Here is a 21,308-nt window from a genome sequence, read left to right as displayed (position 1 = left end):
TGTAACACTTTACAAGGTTCAAATTGTTAACATTAGGCTAACTACTTTTTCTTTAGCTAATCATTAATTTCAACATTTACTAGTAAATGATTTTCTAGAAATTTGCATTAATATTATCCAAAGTAGGCCTACCTCAGATAACATGAACTAATGAACAGTTGTGTATTTATGAACCAACGTTAACAAAGAGGAATACTGAAACAATATCTCTTTGTTAAAAGTTGGTTAAGGCATTATAATGTTAACTAATGACCTTATTGTAAAGTGTTAGCCTATCGATAAATCTAATCCCTTAATCCAGCTTGTTATGGTGATGGCCAAAGTATTTCAAAGCGTCTAGTTGGGAAAACTTCTATAGCGTTTAACGTTAAATATATTTTTTGTGTAAAAAATAGCAAAAGAAAACCTTCATAATGGTGTTTTCACAACTATCAAAAAGATTGTGAAAAAGGAGCGACTGATACTCGCTCTTGGCACTGAACTCAGGGCCCATTTTAATAGCGATAGTTCACTTTGAAATTAATTTTTGGAATGTTTTAGCTTACCCCAAGGGCATCTAAGATGTAGGTGTCTTTGTTTACACAGTAGTTTCAATTTTGATATTTTCCAAGTGATCTGAGGGCGCGGGCTCTTTGTGGCTGTGGTAACAAGAGGTAAAAACGATATACTGTTCGTTTTCTCACACAAACCGATCGTTTTTGTGTCTTAGGCCATCAATGTGTACTTATGTTTATGAGTCATTAAATCTTGTTTAATTTAGACTTCTCTGTGCATGCTCTTTGAGGTGGTGACCATAGACCTGCATTATATGACTGAAGAACGGTTTGACCTAAAAATATCAAAATTGAAACATAGGCTACTGTGGAAACAAAGACACCTACATCTCAGATGCCCTTGAGGTAAGCTAAAACATTCCAAAAATTAATTTCAAAGTGAACTATCCCTTTAAAGCAGGTGAACTTTGACAGCTAGTGTTCAGAAAATTTGTGAATCTGCTACTTGTCATCTGCACTAACTCAAAACCTACTAATAAACCCTAACATTAAATCCATGTGAATATGCAGCTATTGATGAAGCACATTTTCAGTACAGCGGCTAAATAATATCAGTAACCAGACAGTTTCTGGTCCTATTGACTTCCATAGGAAAAAAAATATATAGCCTACTATGGAAGTCAATGGGACAAGAGACTGTCTGGTTACTGATATTCTTCTAAATATGAGAAAATTGGCTGAATGGATTCGAAAACGGTAAAACCCAACTGTTTAGCTCTGAGGGAGTTGTAAAATCAACACAGAAAATGAGCATTGCATCTTTTAGATTAAGTTATGTAAAATAGTTTAATCAATATATAAATCATAATTTAAAAACATATTTAAATGTGTGAAAAAGTTATTTTTTAAAGTTTTAAATAGGCCCACTTTACAAGAATTGCATGAAGTACCCAAGTGCTCGTTCTCCTCGTCACTAGAGGGCAGCAGCGAGTCTGTCATGTTCATAGTTGTACATGAATCGAGCGGCGTTCATCATCACCTGATCACTACACAGAAGGAACTACGGAACTACAGCGTTTGAGTGTTGAGCGTGCGGTCATGTGACAGCATGTTTTAGTGTAATGAAATTATTTGGAAATGTGTGTCCGCATTAAGTGTTTATGGAGGAAGAGATGTTGAAGGCCGGGGAGAGTCATGTTGATAATTAATTCTGTACTGAAACTGCTGCAGCGGCAGACATACACCTGCCTGTCTCATCGTTATGGACTGTACCTGTGTTTCGGAGGACTAGTCCTCATGATAGTGTCTGCCTTTCAGTTTGGAGAGGTAGGTACACTATTTAGGGTGAAATTCATCCGGTAGAAGTATACTAGCTTTATTAGATTCGCATTTAGGCCGTGCATGTATCTTATCTGTGCATTCTGTGTCAATCACTGATTACTGATCAAAGCTGATTGTGCAATGTGAACTGTTGCATAGTGGTTGGAAATCTTACGCACTAGTAGTAACGTAACTGGGTTTGCTGTTGTGTATTGACTGGCTGGTTTTGTTTTGTTTTTTGTTTGCAGGTTGTAGTAGAGTGGAGTCGAGATCAGTACCATGTTTTGTTTGATTCCTACAGAGATAATGTTGCAGGAAAGTCCTTTCAGACCAGGTGAGGAACAGATCAATGAAACCAGCATCACTTCATTCACACACAGTAATAAAGCCCTGTTATCTGAACACTCACTAAGGGACACTTCAGCTGATTATTTCAAGTCTGTCACTACTGTTGTAATATATATATATATAATTAGAAAATGGACATTTTTGTATATATGCTCCTGGATTCACATACCTTCCCTGCTTCATATGCTTGTAATAATTCAGGCTTTGCCTACCGATGCCCATCGATGTGGTTTACACCTGGGTGAACGGCACAGACATCGGCCTGCTGAAGGATCTTCGTACTGTGAGACAGCAGTTGGAAGAAGAACAGAAGGCCTTGAGGTACCCAACCCATAAAACACACACACACACACTTAATGTAGTATTTGTTTATCCGCACATGGTTGGAAATATTTTGCATAGTGTGACTTTGACTATTTATTTAATCTTCCACTGCTTTCGTCAGGAATGTATTCCTGTGATGCAAAGCTGGATTTTCAGCATCATTACTTCAGTCTTCAGGGTCACATGATCCTTCAGAAATCATTCTGATATGCTGATTTGCTGCTCAATAAACATTTCAAAAGCTCAAAAACAATGTTCAGTGTTCAAAAGCTTTCTATTTCATATAAATGCTGTTGTTTTGAACGGTTCAAAGACTGGATTTGAATCGATTTGTGAGGTACCAAATGATCCCCACCCCTATATATGTATGTACGGTATATTGTACATACATATATAGGGGTGGGGATCATTTGGTACCTCACAAATCGATTCTTGAGGTCATGATTCAATGAAAAATTGATTCTCAAATTTTAATTACATTTCGAGCTGATATATACATAGTTTTGTGTTTATTTTCCTATTTGGCTGCGTAGATCGTTTCATAGGTCTTGAAGAAATAATCCCACTAAATTAAATGAGAACCTAGAAATGTATTTAGTCTTCCTATTTTAGTCAACCCAATGTTATAAAACAAATGTCATTTAAGATGACTGCAATCATTACACACATGACTGGCAGTTTTCTTTAATAAAGCAATATTATTTTTGATGTTAAAAATAGGAACAAAAAAGCAAGTCAGATATGTTTTTCAGCTACAGTAGCCTAGGTTTCTTACCATGTAGTAAGAAATATTACAGAAATTGAATAATCAATGAATATCTGTATAGTCTTCACTGTGTGAATTAAATATAAATTGGTTCATATTAAAGATACAAAATTGATTCAGTCATAAGTTTTTTCTATTAACATTAATGAAACAGATGGGAACAGTTTATGAGGCTGCTGTCCCTTTAAGAAATAATGCACACATCTAATATACTATTACACAGTAATAACACACTAACGTGTCAATAACTTTCAAATAGTACAGCGAAGTTTAAGTAGTGTAACACACACTTTAGAAATACATTTTTGAAATACGTGAATCATTGCAAATAGGTAGAGGATTGAATCGTGACTCATATTTGAATCGATTTTTCCCCGCCCCCAATACACACACACACACACATATTGTTCAAAAGTTTTTTCATTGTTTTTTAGGGAGCTTCTGGGAAAAAATGCTTCTGAAATAACTGACACTCCTAAGGGAAGGTGAGTGTTTTAACTAAGTAGAAATAAGTCAAAATTGTTTTCTCTTCCCATCATGTGTCTGCAAGACTTAAAGCAGTCTGAATATTGTGTGGTATACATTTCCTGTTTCACAGCTTTTGTCACAGCACAGCCACATTGTTTTTTATGTCTCAAGCACTTTCCTGTGTCAAAAGCAAATACAGCTCTACAGAATGGTTATGTGGATGGCTGCACCTCTCATAAAGATTAGATCGAGATCAGAACTTTAATTCAGTCTGTGTGCACTGATAGGCCAGAATGTCTGCTGTCCCACTGCATCATGGGCCCTGTGCTGGTGCTGGATCCAGCCCTTCCTGCCAACATAACATTGAAGGAGTTGCCAACATTTTCAGCAGCGTTGTCCTCTACAAAACAACTCTTACAGGTGGCCAAACCCCTCGTCCCCTCCACAAGCGTGTCTGTTCTTCTTTTCCACTCCCACAGTGAAGGTACAGTTATAACCTACTTCTCACAGCACTCTCAAATGTATAAAGTGCATGCAGTCCATACAAGCTGCGAATGCTCTGCATAGCCAAGCCATTCATGGACTCGCTAATTAATATCAACTCTATAAATGGCAAAAATTGTACTTGCTGATTTGAATGTAAAGTTTGGGCTTTATATATATATATATATATATATATATATAATATTAGTCTAACATCTTATATTTCCCGTTGCAGCTGAAAAGGCCCATACAGATGCTTTGAAGGACCTCCTGACACACTCCATCAGCAGAGGTTACCTGGTGAGAAATCAAACTGCCGTCGTAACACTCCTCATTGACTAATTCTGCTTTCTTTGAAAATTTGGAATTTCACTTTAACTTGGACATTTGGACATATTCAATTCCAGCTTTCACCAAGATATGGGTGTATGACATAACCCAATTATGGAGCACCAGATGAACATTCACTTAAACAAAATCTTCAGGTTCCTACTAACAGTACATTACATTTGCTGAAAATTGTTTGTATAATACAGTTTTGGATCAATGTTATTGCTAATTAAAATTAAAACAACCAAAACGTATTTCAAATAATTGAATAAAATATTAAATTAGATGGAAAAACCTTCGAACTTACAAAACCTTAACAAACTGAAAATTATACGTTTAAATGCTAAAATGACTAAAACTGACAAAAATAAATGAAAGCTGAATAGAAATATTTTTTCAAAAATTACAAAATAACAACACTTGAGCTGAAATAAAAATGAAGATTGCAAATTTGAAAGATGATAATATATACTGTTTTAGTTTATTGTAAAATGACACTATTTTGTGTATCGTATACCTGCAAATCAAATGCTAGCATTGGAATTTTGTTTCTTTATACATCATTTTCCGAGCAGCGGGAAGCAGGAATATCCCACACCTGAATTTGAGTGTACAATGTAAAACCAGAAACTCATGCTGCTTTTAGGGAAAATAGGCAAAGTCATTCACAGAAAAGGGAACTCTGTTTTTTTTTTATGGTTTAACCAACAAGAGGAACTCTCTTACAATGTCCTTTTCACGTTCCCAACACTGCTCCTGGGAACCGACATCACTACACATTTTGTCTGTGGCTCTTATTTGACATGCTCAGTCAGTTACAATGCATTACATCATCTCTGTTTTTCATTATAAAACAAATGCTTGTGAAACCTTGTGTTTCTGTGGCAGACGACTGATAAAGAGGCTCCAGGGCTGGTCCGCATGCACACTATGGCCTACTTGAGCGGCTTCCCGGGGTCGCTAAAGGAAACCGAGCAGCTCCGGGTCAAACTACCAGCTGTGGTCACAAGTAAAATCAAACAGGTAAAACGTCTCAATTGAGACAATCAGTACAATGCAATTTTCGAAATGACCACAAGGTGGCGCACAAGATTGGAGAAATTCATGGCTGTCTGTGTAAGTTCTGCAGACAACTTTAAGATCTTCATCTATCAACAACTCCAATGATGTTACCGTATCTGTCAAATTGAAGTATTTCTGGCTATCAAACTGCTCGGCATTCATTTAACTATAAAATAATAATCAGTGTTCTGTGTGTTGTATATCTCAATGTTTATTTTATTTGTTAGGGCAATGCGTGGGCTCCGTCCTGCTGTCTGCGGTCATGTGACAAGGGCTCAGGGTATTACAGTGACACTTGAGCGGAGTGACAGGGGGGTTAACAGTACAGCAACTGTTTGAAATGGCCCGGAGCCAGCCTGTGCTTAGAAAAGGAGTCAGGGTTTAGGTGACCTTCTCTACCTCTCCTCTGTCTCCCCACAGAGCTCTGTATATATATATATCACAATACTTGATTTGTTTGCCTGTTACTTTCTTTTTTCTGCCGTTGCTTTGTACTTGCTTGCTTTTGTTTTGATTCCATTCGCTCTTACTTTCTTGATTGCTTTTGTTCGTATTTGCTATTTTTTTTTCCTTTTTGCTTGTTTGTGCTTTTGTTTGTTCTTTTTTCATCTTTGCCTGCTTTCATTTATTCTTGATGGCTGTTCTTGTTTTGTTTTTTTGCTTGACTTTGTTGCCTGATTTTTGCTTGTGCTTGATTTCATTAACTTTCGTTTGTTTTTGATCACCGTGTTTGTTCTTCTTTGATTGTATTTGTTCTTGCATTCAACCTTGCTTGTTTTCATTTATTCTTGCTCGCATGTTGTTTTTGCTGACTTGTTTTATCTCACATTCCCTTTGTAACTCTTATCTTTAACTTGTCTGTAGAGCCCGACCGATAAAGCATTTTGAAGGCCGATACCAATACAAATATTTGTTAGTTTTAAAATCCGATATATCGGCCGATATTTTTATTTATTTATTTTTCAGAAACGCGCAACAAAACATTAACAGATTTCCCTAACATTAGTTATTTGTAGTTATTTATGAGTTTTAACTAAAATAATATCATAATGCATTTTAAAAAGAAACTTGTTTCTTTCATTGTCACAACAGAACCGACTGACGATAGTGGCATTAACTAGCTTTGTGGTTAGCTAGTCTTATGATGAGCCATAATTTAGCAATGAAAAACGTTATACTGCAAATTGTAGAACATACATTTTCAATATAACAGGCCAAGGAGAGATGATACGTCTCACTGCTATAACCGTCACGCGCTATTAAAGAAATACTTCAGTCACATTGTCAAAAGTGTTGAACAAGTGTTGCCAACAGGGACTGTGTAGAGTGCCCTCTGGTGGATAAACTATACAACTCCAACACTCATGACATGGTTCAAGCGTGATTCGTCCGTTTTTATTTTATTTTTTAAATATTCATTTATCGGCCGTTATAACTGCCGATACCGATAGTTCGGAAAATGCCGATAAATCAGTCTGTCCTGCTCCCTCCATCCAATAGAAAATCTCCACAGCCCACCGTGTCATCAATATTCCTCATCAGATCTTCATGCTGAAGGTTCTGCCTTTATAACAAAGTTCTTGCCATGATTTTTCTTTTCGTTAATAGCACTCACTCAGTGTCTTTCTCCTTTGTGTTTTTTGTATTGCAAATCTTGTTTTCCTGCCATTTCATGTTCTGCTCATTATTGTATTCCTGAAGGAGGTGTGAAGAGTGAGTCCTCTAGGGTTTTTTCCTCTTGTATTTTATGTGTCTACAATCCAAATGTGGGTCACATAAGGTAAAAGCAACGGGAGAAGCTGAGGAACAGATAAAGAAAGAGAGAGAGAGAGAAGTTGAGTGTTGAGAGAGGGCTAGTATTTATAGTGTGTGTTAGCCTGTTTGCAATGTTGATGAAAGCTCTCCCTTGACCTCTGTCCAGTGCACACACTGTTATACTAGAAATACAGCCTGTGAGTGTGTGTGTGTGGGAGGTCTGCTTTGTTATAGTTTGGGGACAGATTTGTCTCCAAAGAAAGCTAAAACTGAAATTTCCTCCTATTTTCCTCTGTTATTTGGGTCCCGCAGGTTGTTTTTTCTAATTGTGGAAAGCTTAGCGAAAAGGCCTTCTTCAGAAGTTCACGGCGGAGCTGGTATTCCGGGAAACACGTTTTCTGTGTATATGCTATTGATAGATATACTATTTTGACTGCAGTCTTCGTTTGGCATTAACCGGAGGTACGGGAACGGAAACAATGAGCACCCTGTGCTTGTAAACAGCACTGTGACAAGTGATAAAACTTGTTTTGGGGGAAACATGATCACACAGGCAAACACATCACAGGAGCTTGGCTGCACTCTGGCAGTCACATGGTTGTGGTGGATCTGGATCTCTACACTCTTCTGATAGAGGAAGTTTGAAATAATGGGGAAATTGACATCCAAAAGAAGAAAAGTTGCTCTCTACGCTCTCTCTAGGTGTGTGCATATGAATCAGCAGTGCCATGGGAAAGATTTGAAAAGTTGAGGCACAATTAATCATGGGGATTTGATAAGCACAAATTAACTAGGACAGAGTTGCTTTGAGGACACCAGCACATCATTTTGGATCAATACACACGCTCGCTCCTTCAGTGCCGGTTATGGAAGTTAATTCCCCTCAGTCATGCGGGAAGCCCTGTGGGAGTTCAGATGCGGCAATTTGATCTACATTACTGATGCTTTACATTTACAAGGCTGCATTTATTTGATCAATGGTGAATACAGTAAAACACTTCCAATTTTAAAGAATCGTTGAAGAATTTTAAAATATAATTTATTTCTGTGATGGCAAAGCTGAATTTTTAGAAATGTTCAGTGTCACATGATCCTTCAGAAATCATTCTGATTTGGTGCTCAAGAAACATTTATGATTATCCATGTTGAACATAGTTGAGCAACTTAATATTTTTGTAGAAATGTTTTAATGCACCCTTGCTAAATGCAAATATAAAATGATAAACCTGACCCCAAACTTTTGAACGATAATGTACGCATGTATGTTTTTTCCCTCTAGTTTTAATTAGCTAAATGATTTATCCTATTACATATATTGTGTCTGATATTGGAGGAAGTAGTCTGTGCTTCTGAGTGATGGTTTGTATATGTGTGTGTATATATATCTCAGTTGCAGCTCTACTCAGAGGCCAGCATTGCTCTCCTCCACCTGAACACAGCACAGGATTTTACGGACCTTACCCAGCAGGCCAAGAAGAACCTGACGCTGGATGGAAAAGAGCTCACAATCAGCCCGGCGTACCTGTTTTGGGACTTGACCGCCATCTCGCAGGTATACGCATTTTATGTGCTTGATAAATGATCGATTCACTAAAAAATAACGTTGTTGTAAAGTCTTCTTCTCTTTCAGTCTAAGCAGGATGAGGATGTTTCTGCCAGTCGCTTTGAAGACAATGAGGAGCTGCGTTATTCGTTACGTTCCATAGAGAAACATGCGCCCTGGGTGCGCCATATCTTTATTGTCACCAACGGACAGATACCTTCTTGGCTTAACCTGGATAACCCACGTATTTCAGTGGTTACTCACCAGGTGAGTTCTAGGACATCTTTGTGGCTTGTATTGTAATGCATGCTAATACTAATATTGGGTGTTTTTCTGCTAGACCAAATTGACAAAGTCTTTTATGTTGTTGCTGTTTGTTTTTGTCTCTCAGGACATTTTTCACAACCAGTCTCACCTTCCTACGTTCAGTTCTCCTGCCATAGAGACCCATATCCACCGGATCCCAGGACTTTCACAAAAGTTCATCTACCTCAATGATGATGTCATGTTCGGCAAGGACGTGTGGCCTGATGACTTCTACAGCCACTCCAAAGGTCAAAAGGTCAGAAAGACTGTCAATGTAGATTATTCTAAAATATATCATCTTTCTATTCCAACTCCTTGTGTAGGGTTGGGAATCGAAAATCGAAAATTAAAAGCTTAAGACTTCAATTACTCTTATCGATTCCTTTGTGTGCATTTTAATATGATTTTAAACCATTCAGGCATCTCATGTTTTCTGTTCTACACACACATCCAAAACGTCTGCACAGAAAGCCGCGTCTCATACTGTATAGTGTGCAAAACTGAGCTGAGTTCTCTTCCTCCTTCTTTTTGCACTCGAACAGACAAATACACACAGAAACATATCAAAATATCCTCGTAAACGAGTCCGTAATGTCTTGAGTAAACAGTTGACAAAGAAAACGCATTTGTAACAGTATATTGGATCTGCGCAGCTCTTAAAGTGACAACAGCCTAATATTCCTGCTGCCGTCTCTATTATAACGTTAATCAATCAACAAAAGACAGAGCAAATTCACTTGCTGTACTTGACTTTTTTAACTATATTTGTAATGAATGTTTTATTTATAAAGTGCAGTGTTATTTTACAGTGGATTTACAGTTTATGTACCTGAAAATCTTAAAACTGTTTATTTTGATCATATCTTTGTTCAGTAGTATTTATTCGGGTGATTGCTGATTGTAATAATGATTGCTAGTAAGTGATTACTAACGCTTGAAATGTATATTAGTTAGGCTAGTTGTTTTTGCTATGGTATTTTTATAATTAAGTGTTCATTAGCCTGTTGATTTCTGTTCATATTGTTCAGTTACAATTACATCTTTTGCTATAAAGCTTAGAATAAAAGTGAATTGAAGTTGTCCGAAGTCAAACAATACTCAACCCTATTTGTGCTTCACCTCTGATGTTTTCCATGTTCACAGGTGTATCTCACCTGGCCCGTTCCAAATTGTGCTGAGGGCTGCCCAGGCTCCTGGATCAAAGACGGTTACTGCGACAAGGCCTGCAACAACTCTGCCTGTGATTGGGATGGAGGAGACTGTCAAGGTACTTTGACAATATCATTTGACCCCAAAATTCTGGCTTTAGTCAGAATTTTTTTTATTTATTTCATGATCGCTCATTTTTTATTTCATGATCAGACTTTCTGATCACAGCCTCGTGTCTGTTTCATAATTTCTTGTTATTTCTTATTTTATACATGTATTTTGTCCTGGTAGGCACTGCAGGCAGCAGTCGTTTTGGAGGAGCGGGCGGTTCTGTGATCGGAGGCGGGCAGCCTTGGCAGTTCGCAGGTGCTCTCGGAGGCCTGGGGGGCGTGTCTTTCTGTAACCAGGGTTGCGCTAACTCTTGGTTGGCTGATAAATTCTGTGACCAGGCGTGCAACGTTTTGGCTTGTGGGTTCGATGTGGGCGACTGTGGACAGGGTGAGTCTTGACCAGTGGTTCTCAACCTTTTTGAGTTTAGGGGGCTCAACTCGGTCACAGAGATGTCAAACTCAGCTCCTGAAGGGCCAAAGTCCCACAGAGTTTAGTTCCAACCCACATACCTGTAGTTTTTAAACAACCCTGAAGGTTTTGATTAATAGCTGGATCAGGTGCGTTTAATTAAGGTTGAATCTAAACACTACTGTATATGTACAGAATGTATATTTATTAAAAAGAAGCTCACCCTTTTGAATGACTTTAGCAAGTCATAAAATTAGGCAAATACAACCTCAGATGAACAACACGACATTACATTGTGTCATTATTTAATTACTAGAAATAAAGCCAAAATGGTGAAGCAATGTGTACAAAACGAATTACACCCTATAATTGAATTACACCTTTAGCAGCAATAATTTGAAGTAACAATTTCTCTGTATGACTTTATCAGTCTCTCATATCATTGTGGAGGAATTTGGGCCAAACATCTCCACTTTGATCTTGTCTGTCTAAAGGACATTGTTCCAGAAGTCTTGACGTTTGTTCAGATGCAACCTTCCAAACATAAGCCGTGCTGCCATCTTGTTTTTAGAGAGAAGAGGTCTGGTAACCTTACAACCCTTCCAAACATGGCATACTTTTCCAGTCTTTTTCTAAGAGTACTATACTGCCATGAACTGTTAACCTTAACTGAGGCCTCTAGAGTCTGAGATGTAGTTCTTGGGTATTTTGCAGTTTCTCTGAGCATTGCACGGTCTGAACTCGCTGCAACGATTAGTCGACATTGTCGACAAATATCTTTGACTTTGTTGTCGAGTAGTCGTTTGTTCTCACGTGACCTAATGTAAGGGCGTGCAATATCGCGATTTGACCGCTACGGCGCTTTGGCGCTAGAGTGTAATGCAGCCCTTTATAACTGCAAGGGCGATAAAAGAAAAAAACAGCGCGAATTATGACGGAGTGCAAACGAATCCGAACTAGCAAGGTTTTGCAAAGTTTTACAAAACTTAAAACCAACAATGCTTTCTTGTACAATACATGCTTTTCACGGGAGCACAACATGCATGTTGGAGCACTTACACCGGTGAGAATCGAGTGTTCTCCAGCTGGAGCTAACTAACTTAACTGTAGCTAGTGGTAACGTATTATTAGGTCATGCAATACTATTAATAGTAATAATATCATCAATAATAATATAATTACAGTAATGTGATGATTTATTTTGCATAGAATAAAGCTTGTTTGAGCTTAGGAGTCAGGGCTGTTTTTATTAATGTAACACTATTAAGTTAGGTATTATAGTCTTATTACTTGCCTGTATTTTGTTCCATAATCATAAAGACTTACAAAAGGAGATGTTAGGAATAATATCATGGCAGTTACTTTTTCTTTTTCATTCTGTAAATTAAAAGGTGAATGAGAATATCTCTGTCGGCTCAATTCTCAGGTAAAAAAAAAAAAAAACTATTGTAATTTTATATTCATAATAATGGTTTGCAGATTAACATTTTACCCTTTTTGTGTCCTGAAGTAATGACCCTTTTTCTGTTTCAGTTCTATGAAAAGTAGTGGGCTTATTAAACAATGCTTAGAGAGCATTTGTGTGTGATTTGAGTTAAACTTAAAGAGAATGACTCTAAACTAAGAGTTTAGTTGGCTCTAAGTTCATTAAAACCACTATTTCAAAAGCTGAACTGATTTTCTTTTTATATTATAGTAAGAATATGTATAACTCAATGTTTTAACTAATTGAAAAAGCTGAATAATCGTTCCAAACTTAATGATTAGCTGGCAAAATAATCGATGACTAGTCGATTAATCGTTCCAATAATCGTTAGATTAATCGATTATCAAAATAATCGTTTGTTGCAGCCCTGTGAATTTGCTGGGATGTCCACTATGGGAAGATTGACAACTGTCTTGAATGCTTTCCTCCTGTGAATAATCTCACTGTAGAATGATGGACTTCAAATTGTTGAAACGGCCTTCCCAGATTGATGGGAAGCAACAATTGCTTCTCTAAGATTATTGCTAATGTCTTTCCGCCTTGGCATTGTGTTAACACACACCTGAATGGTCTTAACCAGCAAACTGCCAAAACTTCTGTTTTAATAGAGTTGATCACACTTCCTGATGATCCATTAATCAAATGCATTTAATAAGCAGTGCCTGACTGCTACTAACCCTCTTAAATGTAATTCCTATGGAAGCAGTAAGAGTGTACTTGGCTTGTCACACATGGCTTACATGTTATAATATGTCGTGGTGTTGTTATATAGACACAATTTATTTTTATTTTTTTAATTTAGATTATTAAAAAATTATATTAAATATTAATTAACATTAAAATGAATATACAGTATTGGCAAAAATATTAAAACTTATTAAACTGTAACTAAAACATTACCGCTAGTGGAGCCCGGCCTCCTGCTTGAGAACCACTTTTACTGCTTTTTGAAAGTCTGAAAGTGTTTGATCAGAATTAACTTATTTTGTGTTTGTTTTTGAATTTGTAAGATAATTTCAACCAACTCCACCGCGTTGTCCTCCGGAGGAACCAGACGCTTTACACCCTGCCTCAGGGAGTGCTCCGACCGTATTTTAGCTTCTCAGGCCTGGCTAACCGCGTGTCCGAGGCACAGGTTGCTGATAACCCAGCAGTCCGTCATACTTCTGTGGCCAACAAGTGGAAGACCATCCATCTGCTGTTGCTGCCTGGACACAATGCCACCCAGATCCACTACAACCTTACCTTTCAGGGGGCCGACAACCACGACTTCACCATGATTTTCTCTGTCGCCGTGGATACCCGAGAGCTCCCCAAATCGAACGCATCCGATCCAGTGCGCGAGAAAGACGAGGATCCCAAACCGACCCTAGTGACCCCAGAACCAGAGGTCCTGTTTGAAAATGTTCCCAAAGAAAAACAAGGCCCTAGAGTTAGAGAAAAATCCCATGGCGATGTAGATGCTGTGCAAGTACCTGCGTTAAACGAGTCTCTTTTGCCAGAGGAAGTGAAACTTGAGTTACAGAAGCTGGACAATAAGCTAAAATTGGGCGACATCACTATTAAAGGCTATAATTTGACCAAAGCTCTGCTGTTGGAGCCGTACAAAGACAAAGCTCAGCTTTCACTTAACAAGAACGAACAAGCAAAACACTGGAACGAAGTCAACATCGGTCAACATCAGGCTGATAGAGTTAAGAGAGAAAGCGAAGATAACTCTGAATTGGAACCAGGTGTCCATCCATCTCTTGTCCCAGTCAAGATTGATGGTGTCACACCTAAAGCTCAACCACGATTGTTCGACATGGAGAAATCTCACGCGTCTAAGCTTCTCAGCAACCTGATGGGGAACATGTCTAAGGAGAGGGGTTCAGAGAACGAAGGCAGAGGGCCAGTGGGTCGTAAACTCCAGTACTACACCACCAGCTTTGACCGGGGTTTCCTTCCATGGGAGAAGAGGAAGTTCTTTCAGGATCTGCTGGAGGTGAGACGCGTGTATATATAAACTAGAGCCAGACCGATATATCGGCAGGCCGATATTATCGGCCGATATTAGGCATTTTCTAAAATATCGGTATCGCCAATTATAACGGCCGATAAATTAATATTTCAAAAATAAAATAAAAACAGACGAATCACTCTTCAACCATGTCGTTGGAGTTGTATAGTTTGTCCACCAGAGGGCACTCTACGCCGTCCCTTTTGGGAACACTCGTGTATAACGCGCCACGCATCCTGTAACCTGCTGATCCAGCCAGAGTCAGAGAGAACCAGTTATCTGCGAGTGAGATAATCGGTGAAGTGTGTTCATGGTGAGTTGGTCACGAGACATACATTGCTTTAATAACTATTAATAGAACATCAGTTATCGCCATCAGTTCTCTTAACTCAATATTTTGTTGTGCATTTCTGAAATAAATATAATAAAAATAATAATATCGGCCGATATATCGGATTTTAAAACCAACAAATATTTGTATCGGTATTGGCCTTCAAAATCCTTTATCGGTCGGGCTCTAATATAAACAAACAGCCATTTGACTCTTGTAACTGAAAGGCAGGAATTCTTGCTGCTACACTGAGTATTGCAGGTTCTCCTTTTCATAAATAATGTTTTTTTTTTTTTTTGTGCATCACAGGAAGAGGAGCGTCTACAAAGAGAACTGCAGTATGCGGCTGACAAGACTGCCACTGGACGCAGATTGCAGGACACTTTTGCTGATTCACTCCGCTATGTCAACAGACTCCTGAACGCTCAATTCGGCTTCACTTCCCGCAAAGTGCCTGCCCACATGCCTCACATGATTGATAGACTCATCATGCAAGAACTACAGGACGTGTAAGAGTCACAACACACACCTAATGTTGAATTGACTAAATTATTATAGAGTAGCAATGCACCAAAAGTTTGGCCACCGAATTTCAGATTTTAGGAAGAAAGGCATGACTTTTATCTTGATATCTTGCTCCTTCAGCTTCCCTCAGGAGTTTGATAAGACCTCATCCCACCGTGTGCGTCACTCTGAGGACATGCAGTTTGCCTTCTCTTATTTCTACTTCTTGATGAGCGCATTGCAGCAGCTCAATATATCTGAAGTGTTTGACGAAATCGACACGGACCACTCGGGTGTGCTGTCCGACCGTGAGATCCGCACGTTGGCCACACGTATCCATGAATTACCCTTAAGCCTTCAGGTACACCCACTCAGAAGGGAGAATTTTTAGTTAAAATTGAATTTACATGTCATTTTAATTGTTTATATTCATTTGAAATTGAAAATGTAATACAATTATTTAAGAAATGTGTTTAAATGTAAAATAAAATGTAATTTGAAATAAAATATAATTTTAAATTAAAATGTCATTTGATTAAATGTAAAAATAAAATTATTAATAAAAATGATGCAAAAATATATTTAAAATGTAGTTGATTTTTTTTAGTGTAAATTAATTCAAATTTGTTTAATACAATTTTTATAGTTCAAAGAAATATAAAATAAAAATTTTAATTTATAAAATAAATTAATTGAAATTAAATTGAAACTTTTTGATTTTGTGACATGTGTTACCAAGTTTGTTGTCACCATCCATGTGATTATCTGTGTTGAGGAAATGCATGCTTGTTTATTTGACTGTAAACAGGATTTGACCAGTCTGGAGCAGATGCTCATAAATTGCTCTAAGACTCTGCCGTCCAACCTCACGCAGCTCCATACCGTCAGCCCGACCCAGGAGGCCTATTACGACCCCAGCATGGTGAGAACCACTGTTCAAAACCGCTAACACTTCATATTGGATATTAAGTGATCAACAGCTTGTTTCATGAATAGCTTTTGTCTCTAAACCTTAAAAATGCTGTAGTTGGCAGAAGTCTTGTATTATCAGCCCTTCTATCTGTGTCTGTGTTAGTACTGTTAATGTTTTGATGTGTCTGCAGCCACCCGTCACAAAAGGTTTAGTAATCCACTGCAAACCCATCATAGACCGGATCCACAAAGCCTTCAGGGACCAGAATAAATACAAGTAGGCCTTTCATTACCTTCTCAAAAACACTTCAGCATCTCTTATAAGACCGGGTTAGTTATGCAGGCGCTTGTTCTTTTCAGGTTTGAAATTATGGGCGAGGAGGAGATTGCCTTTAAGATGATACGAACCAACGTCTCTCATGTAGTTGGGCAGCTTGATGACATCAGGAAGAACCCTAGGTACGTGCAGAGGCGGCGGTCCTGTTTTGTTGTGCACAATGGGAAACCTCGTCCACTTTAACCCCTTTTTTTTTTTAACCACAGGAAGTTTATCTGCCTGAATGACAATATTGACCACAGCCATAAGGACGCTGGCACGGTCAAAGCTGTTCTGAGGGACTTCTATGAGTCCATGTTCCCGCTGTCCTCTCAGTTTGAGCTGCCCAGAGAATACAGAAACCGTTTCCTTCACATGACAGAGCTGCAGGAGTGGTAAGAATTCAGTCACAAACAGACAAACAGGCATTGTTGACGATGTGCGATTCACATAGATGAAAAAGTAGCTTGGCATTTAACAAAGACAAGTCAAACAGGTCTGTGTACATACCACAGTTTGACATGAAACTGTAATGGATGTAGCTGACAAGAAAAAAACAAAACTGTTGGAATAAAGCTAACTAAATAAAGAGGTTTATTATGCTTAATGATAGTGGGAAGAAAAAAAATCGGCACATTGTTCAAAATATCTTCTTATATTTTGATTTCTATAAAGGTTTATTGTTGCAGTGATATATCTGGTTTGTTGTAATGAGTTTCACAAGTCTGTTTACATTTAGTACTAGTAGTGTGTGATTTATAGCCTGTTTCTGTTGCTTTACTCCTGTGAATGTGGTAAACGTTTCTTCCTGTCATCACTGTGTGAAGTTGGGTGATAGCTGTCATCGCAATCTGGAATTCTGGGAATGGGGGGGGGGGGAGGTTGAAGAAGGGTTTGTGTGCCCGCCGCTGCTTTGGAGGGTTACAGGATGGAAATTATGACTAGTACATTCACCATTCATGCTCACTCAGCCAGAGCGGCTCTCTGTTACACCCAGATGCCCCATAAAGCCCCATCAGAGTCGTGTGACCTGCCTGGGCCGAGGGGAAGGGTGTTATTTTTGGGCTCTACCAGGCTCAACCCACCCCATTGGGCCTGACGGACGTGAACATGCAGGTGACAAAGGGGTAACGGTGTTCCTCACAGATGATGATGTCACCTTGTCACCCTCTCACCTCCGACAGCCTGCTGGGTGACATCAGAACTTGTATCACTGTGAACTGTCAATCACAGTCTTGATAAATATACCGTTCTGATTCTGGCAAGAGTTAAAACAGCATTGCTGATCCCGTCCCTTGTGCGCTGACAGCAGTGAATATCAGCAATCACTGTACAGGCCAGTTGTGGATTTATGGGTCAATGGCATATTTTTTTAATAGTCTTTTAATTATTATTTTTTAAGAGTAAAAAATCATAATAGTATATTAGAAAATAAAATTATTTAAAGGGATAGTTCACTTTAATGAGCCCCTATCATAGCATTTGTTTTAGGAGTTCCCAAAAACAGTTTAACGTGCATGCAAGGTTAAAAAACACTTTATTCGTCTTACAATATGCATTTATTTTTAACTGATTTGCTCAACGACTCCCAAATGATTCGACGATTCATTTAATATCTAATATACAATTTTCTTCAGCAAGAATGCATTAAATCAATTAAAAGTACAGTCAATAGGCTCTATGCACGAACCCTGCTGACGTATGTCCGGTAGGATCTCAGCCAGCTTCTTTACTTCCGCCGCATAGCACGTTCTGCAGGCAAAACTTTAATAAAATTCATTTTCTCAGAAATGGAGACAACGATTTTAGAAACTGAAATATAAACTGAAGTAGCTCGAAATATATAATTTAAAGCCCTGCTCTTTTTTACTCTCATGTGTGACAGCTAACTCAACTACCTCGCAGTGTTAACGTCATTCACGTTTTTGTAACCAGCAAGTGTAATTTGCCATTATCTCCATCTAATGCAAAACCGGCTTCTGACGCAGCACTGGATGTAACTGGGCGGGCTGAGACAAACCCGGTAGCGATCGTGATTAGAAGCCTATACATTTACAAAAACATTTTTATTTCTATTAAATTCTGCTCTTTTGTATTTTCTGTTCAACAGAGAATTAAAAAAAAATTAAAAAAAATAGATATATAGATGTTTCTTACAATATTACTATTTTTTACTGTATTTTTTGCCTTGATGAGCATAAGAGACTTTCAAAGCATTTTTTTTAAAATGTGTTACTTTAGTTTAGGCTCCAATTCTAACTAGTTGCTTATTAGCATGCATATTACTAGGATATTGGCTGTTTATTAGTACTTAAAACGCATATATTATTGCTTATTCTGCATGACCATATTCTACATCCTTAATCCTAGACAATACCTAACTTAACAGCTACCTTACTAACTATTAATTAGCAGTAATTTTGAGATTGCAAAAGTCATAGTTAATAGTTAGTTAATAGTGAGAATTAGACCCTAATCTAAAGTGTGACCAAAAAATCTTATTGACAGTGTAGTGTATTCGTCAGTTTTTTTCCAATGAATATTGATGCTGCTTGTATCCAAATTGTAGTATGCAGTCTATCTTTTAGCAGGGGTTAAATTAACCATGTAACCTTGTCTTAACCCCTTGTTTTACAGGCGAATATACAGGGACAAGCTGAAGTTCTGGACCCACTGTGTGCTGGTGACATTAGTCGTCTTCACTGTCATGTCTTTCTTTGCTGAGCAGGTCAGTATGGCTTGGCTTACATGTCCATTTTGCATTCTGTCGTTCTTTATTTCACTATACACACACACGCACACACACACTGTGTCCAGTCAGCTGAGTCGGGAATGGATAGTCTCAATAACATTAGCAACTAATATATCGAATTTTACCCAGCAACCACCTGTGTTCTTTTAAGGATATGCTAAAGGCAAAAATATCATCCTGATGATTGATCAACCAGGCAGCTTGCAGCAAATAGTCACACTATTAATTGCAGGGTCGTGTTTCTGTCTTTTGGAGAGGTTAATGGACACAGTGACCTTTTAAAAGACCAGAATGTCTTCGTCTTTACTTAGTGACAGAACAGTAATGTGAACACTCACTAGAAGTTACAAATATGGATATGATGCATTATCAGTGGATGCTTCCCCTGCTGCCATACATGCATGCTTATTTGCATCATCATCTCTGACGGACTGGCACATTAACAGGCTTAATTACAATCTTCAGAACAGATTTACAGCCTCCCTCGTTAACTTCCTGTTTCTCTTGATGTAGTTCCCGCTTATATGCAGCACTTATTGTTGTTGTTTTTTAATTTTTTTAGTTAGTGTTTATGGAGTACTTGAAGTGACAAAAAGTACAATGAAAACAATTTTAAAGAATTATTAATGATTAATCACCTTCTGAATCCTGTTTTAGTCAATTATTAGTCTTTCTTTCCTCTTCCTTCCCTTTTTTTGGTCATGTGTCAAATCTTGTTTCTATACTGTACGCGTATCATGTGTCGGTCACAAGTTGACCCACAGCATTCACAACAGATTTGGTTGACACTCCTTTCTCTTCCTCTTCTTTCTGTCCCTCAGCTGATCATGTTGAAACGACGGCTTTTCCCCAGACGCAGGGTCAGCAAGGATGTGAACCCAGAGCGGGTGTGAGGTTATTCCTCTCTCAGAGGGTGTGTCGTGACAATACGAAGTACCACAGAAGTACTCGCGTTAATGCCGTCAGATAAACTAGCCCATTTGGAGGTGACTGGATGAAGTTGATGTAGAAACTTCGAGGTACAGGCCTCCTTCACAAAGGGGCATTAGTGAGGCACACTGCGGGCCGTGAGGCAAGCGGCTTTTCTCTCGTCCCGCGATCACACTCCACTCCAGGTTGTCTTGAATGTGAACTGAACTCAATATTGAGTGTGAGTTGCCTTTTAAGTGTTTGAAATGTGATGATTTGAAATAGGAACATCAAGGGTAAAGTACTACCTGCAAAGGGTTGTTCTTTCTCTTGCTCTCTTTGTATTGTCTTTCCTTTCTCATCCTTGGTGCCTTTCTTTACCACATGAATGAAAGCGGTGGACTCTGATGCACGGCTGGAACTCTCTGCCTTGTGTTTGGCTTTTTGCATCTGTCTTGCTCTCTCTTGCTTATTCCAAAGTGGCACAAAAATCTCCGGGAGTGTATTTAAAACCAAACGGCAATCCTGAAACTTGGTAATTCGAGCAAGGATCATCAAAAAGGAGCCATTTCTTTCTCTTTCTCTTTCTAATGACTGTCGTTTTTGCTTGAAGTCCTTCACGTGCTTGTCTCTTTGTGAGACATTAAATACCAACTGTCTGAAATTCAGATGCCACTGCCTGTGGCCCTCATGTGTATTAATTAACTCTTCACCTTCACTTGTCTTTAAAAGGGAATTGTTGTTTTTTGCTTGCTCATAGGTTACAACTACTGACCCCAAACCTCTGCAGGGCGTACGTACCTGATAAAACAGGTTTGAGTTTATAATAACGCATTGAATGATAATGCTGTTCTGAGACGTATTTCCCTGTTTACTTTTATTTATTAGGTTATGAAGGACATAATCGTAATATACAAGCATATCACTGTTTTATTTTGGAAATGTAGGTTATTAAAATTCTTTCTAAATACGTTTTAGGTTTCTAAATTATACTGACACTTTACCACTTTTGTGTCAATTGTAAATTTAACCAGAAACTGTGCCTCTTTTTAATTTTTTATTTTTTTTGGGAATTTGCTCAAGCTGAAAAAAGAGTTTGATGAACATAATCTGAATGGCATAATGTAATGAAACCGCAAAATCTGTCAATTAAAAGTCTTTCAAAATCATGAATGCTTTGATATGCCTTGAATGCTTCGAAAGCTTCTCGCTTTCAGAAAGAGGAAATGAAT

The 21,308-nt window shown here is 38.2% G+C and overlaps 1 protein-coding gene across 1 annotated transcript; it reads left to right on the top strand.

Moving 5' to 3' along the window:
• Positions 1-1,519: 1,519 nt before the first annotated feature.
• gnptab (N-acetylglucosamine-1-phosphate transferase subunits alpha and beta) lies at positions 1,520-21,245 on the top strand. The gene is made up of 21 exons (XM_039668391.2): positions 1,520-1,820; positions 2,063-2,148; positions 2,364-2,483; positions 3,687-3,737; positions 4,008-4,204; positions 4,439-4,503; positions 5,422-5,556; positions 8,741-8,902; positions 8,981-9,160; positions 9,285-9,455; positions 10,343-10,466; positions 10,640-10,846; positions 13,364-14,337; positions 14,993-15,192; positions 15,329-15,548; positions 15,996-16,109; positions 16,291-16,376; positions 16,460-16,558; positions 16,643-16,810; positions 19,053-19,143; positions 19,989-21,245. The coding sequence occupies exons 1-21, from the start codon at positions 1,689-1,691 to the stop codon at positions 20,058-20,060; spliced, it is 3,654 nt and encodes a 1,217-aa protein (XP_039524325.2). The 5' UTR covers positions 1,520-1,688; the 3' UTR covers positions 20,061-21,245.
• The last annotated feature ends 63 nt before the right edge of the window (positions 21,246-21,308 follow it).

This window comes from Pimephales promelas, chromosome 24 (genome assembly GCF_988280905.1).
Source record: "Pimephales promelas chromosome 24, fPimPro1.hap1.1, whole genome shotgun sequence".
NCBI lineage: Eukaryota > Metazoa > Chordata > Actinopteri > Cypriniformes > Leuciscidae > Pimephales > Pimephales promelas.
This window is presented reverse-complemented; position numbering and strand designations above follow the sequence as displayed.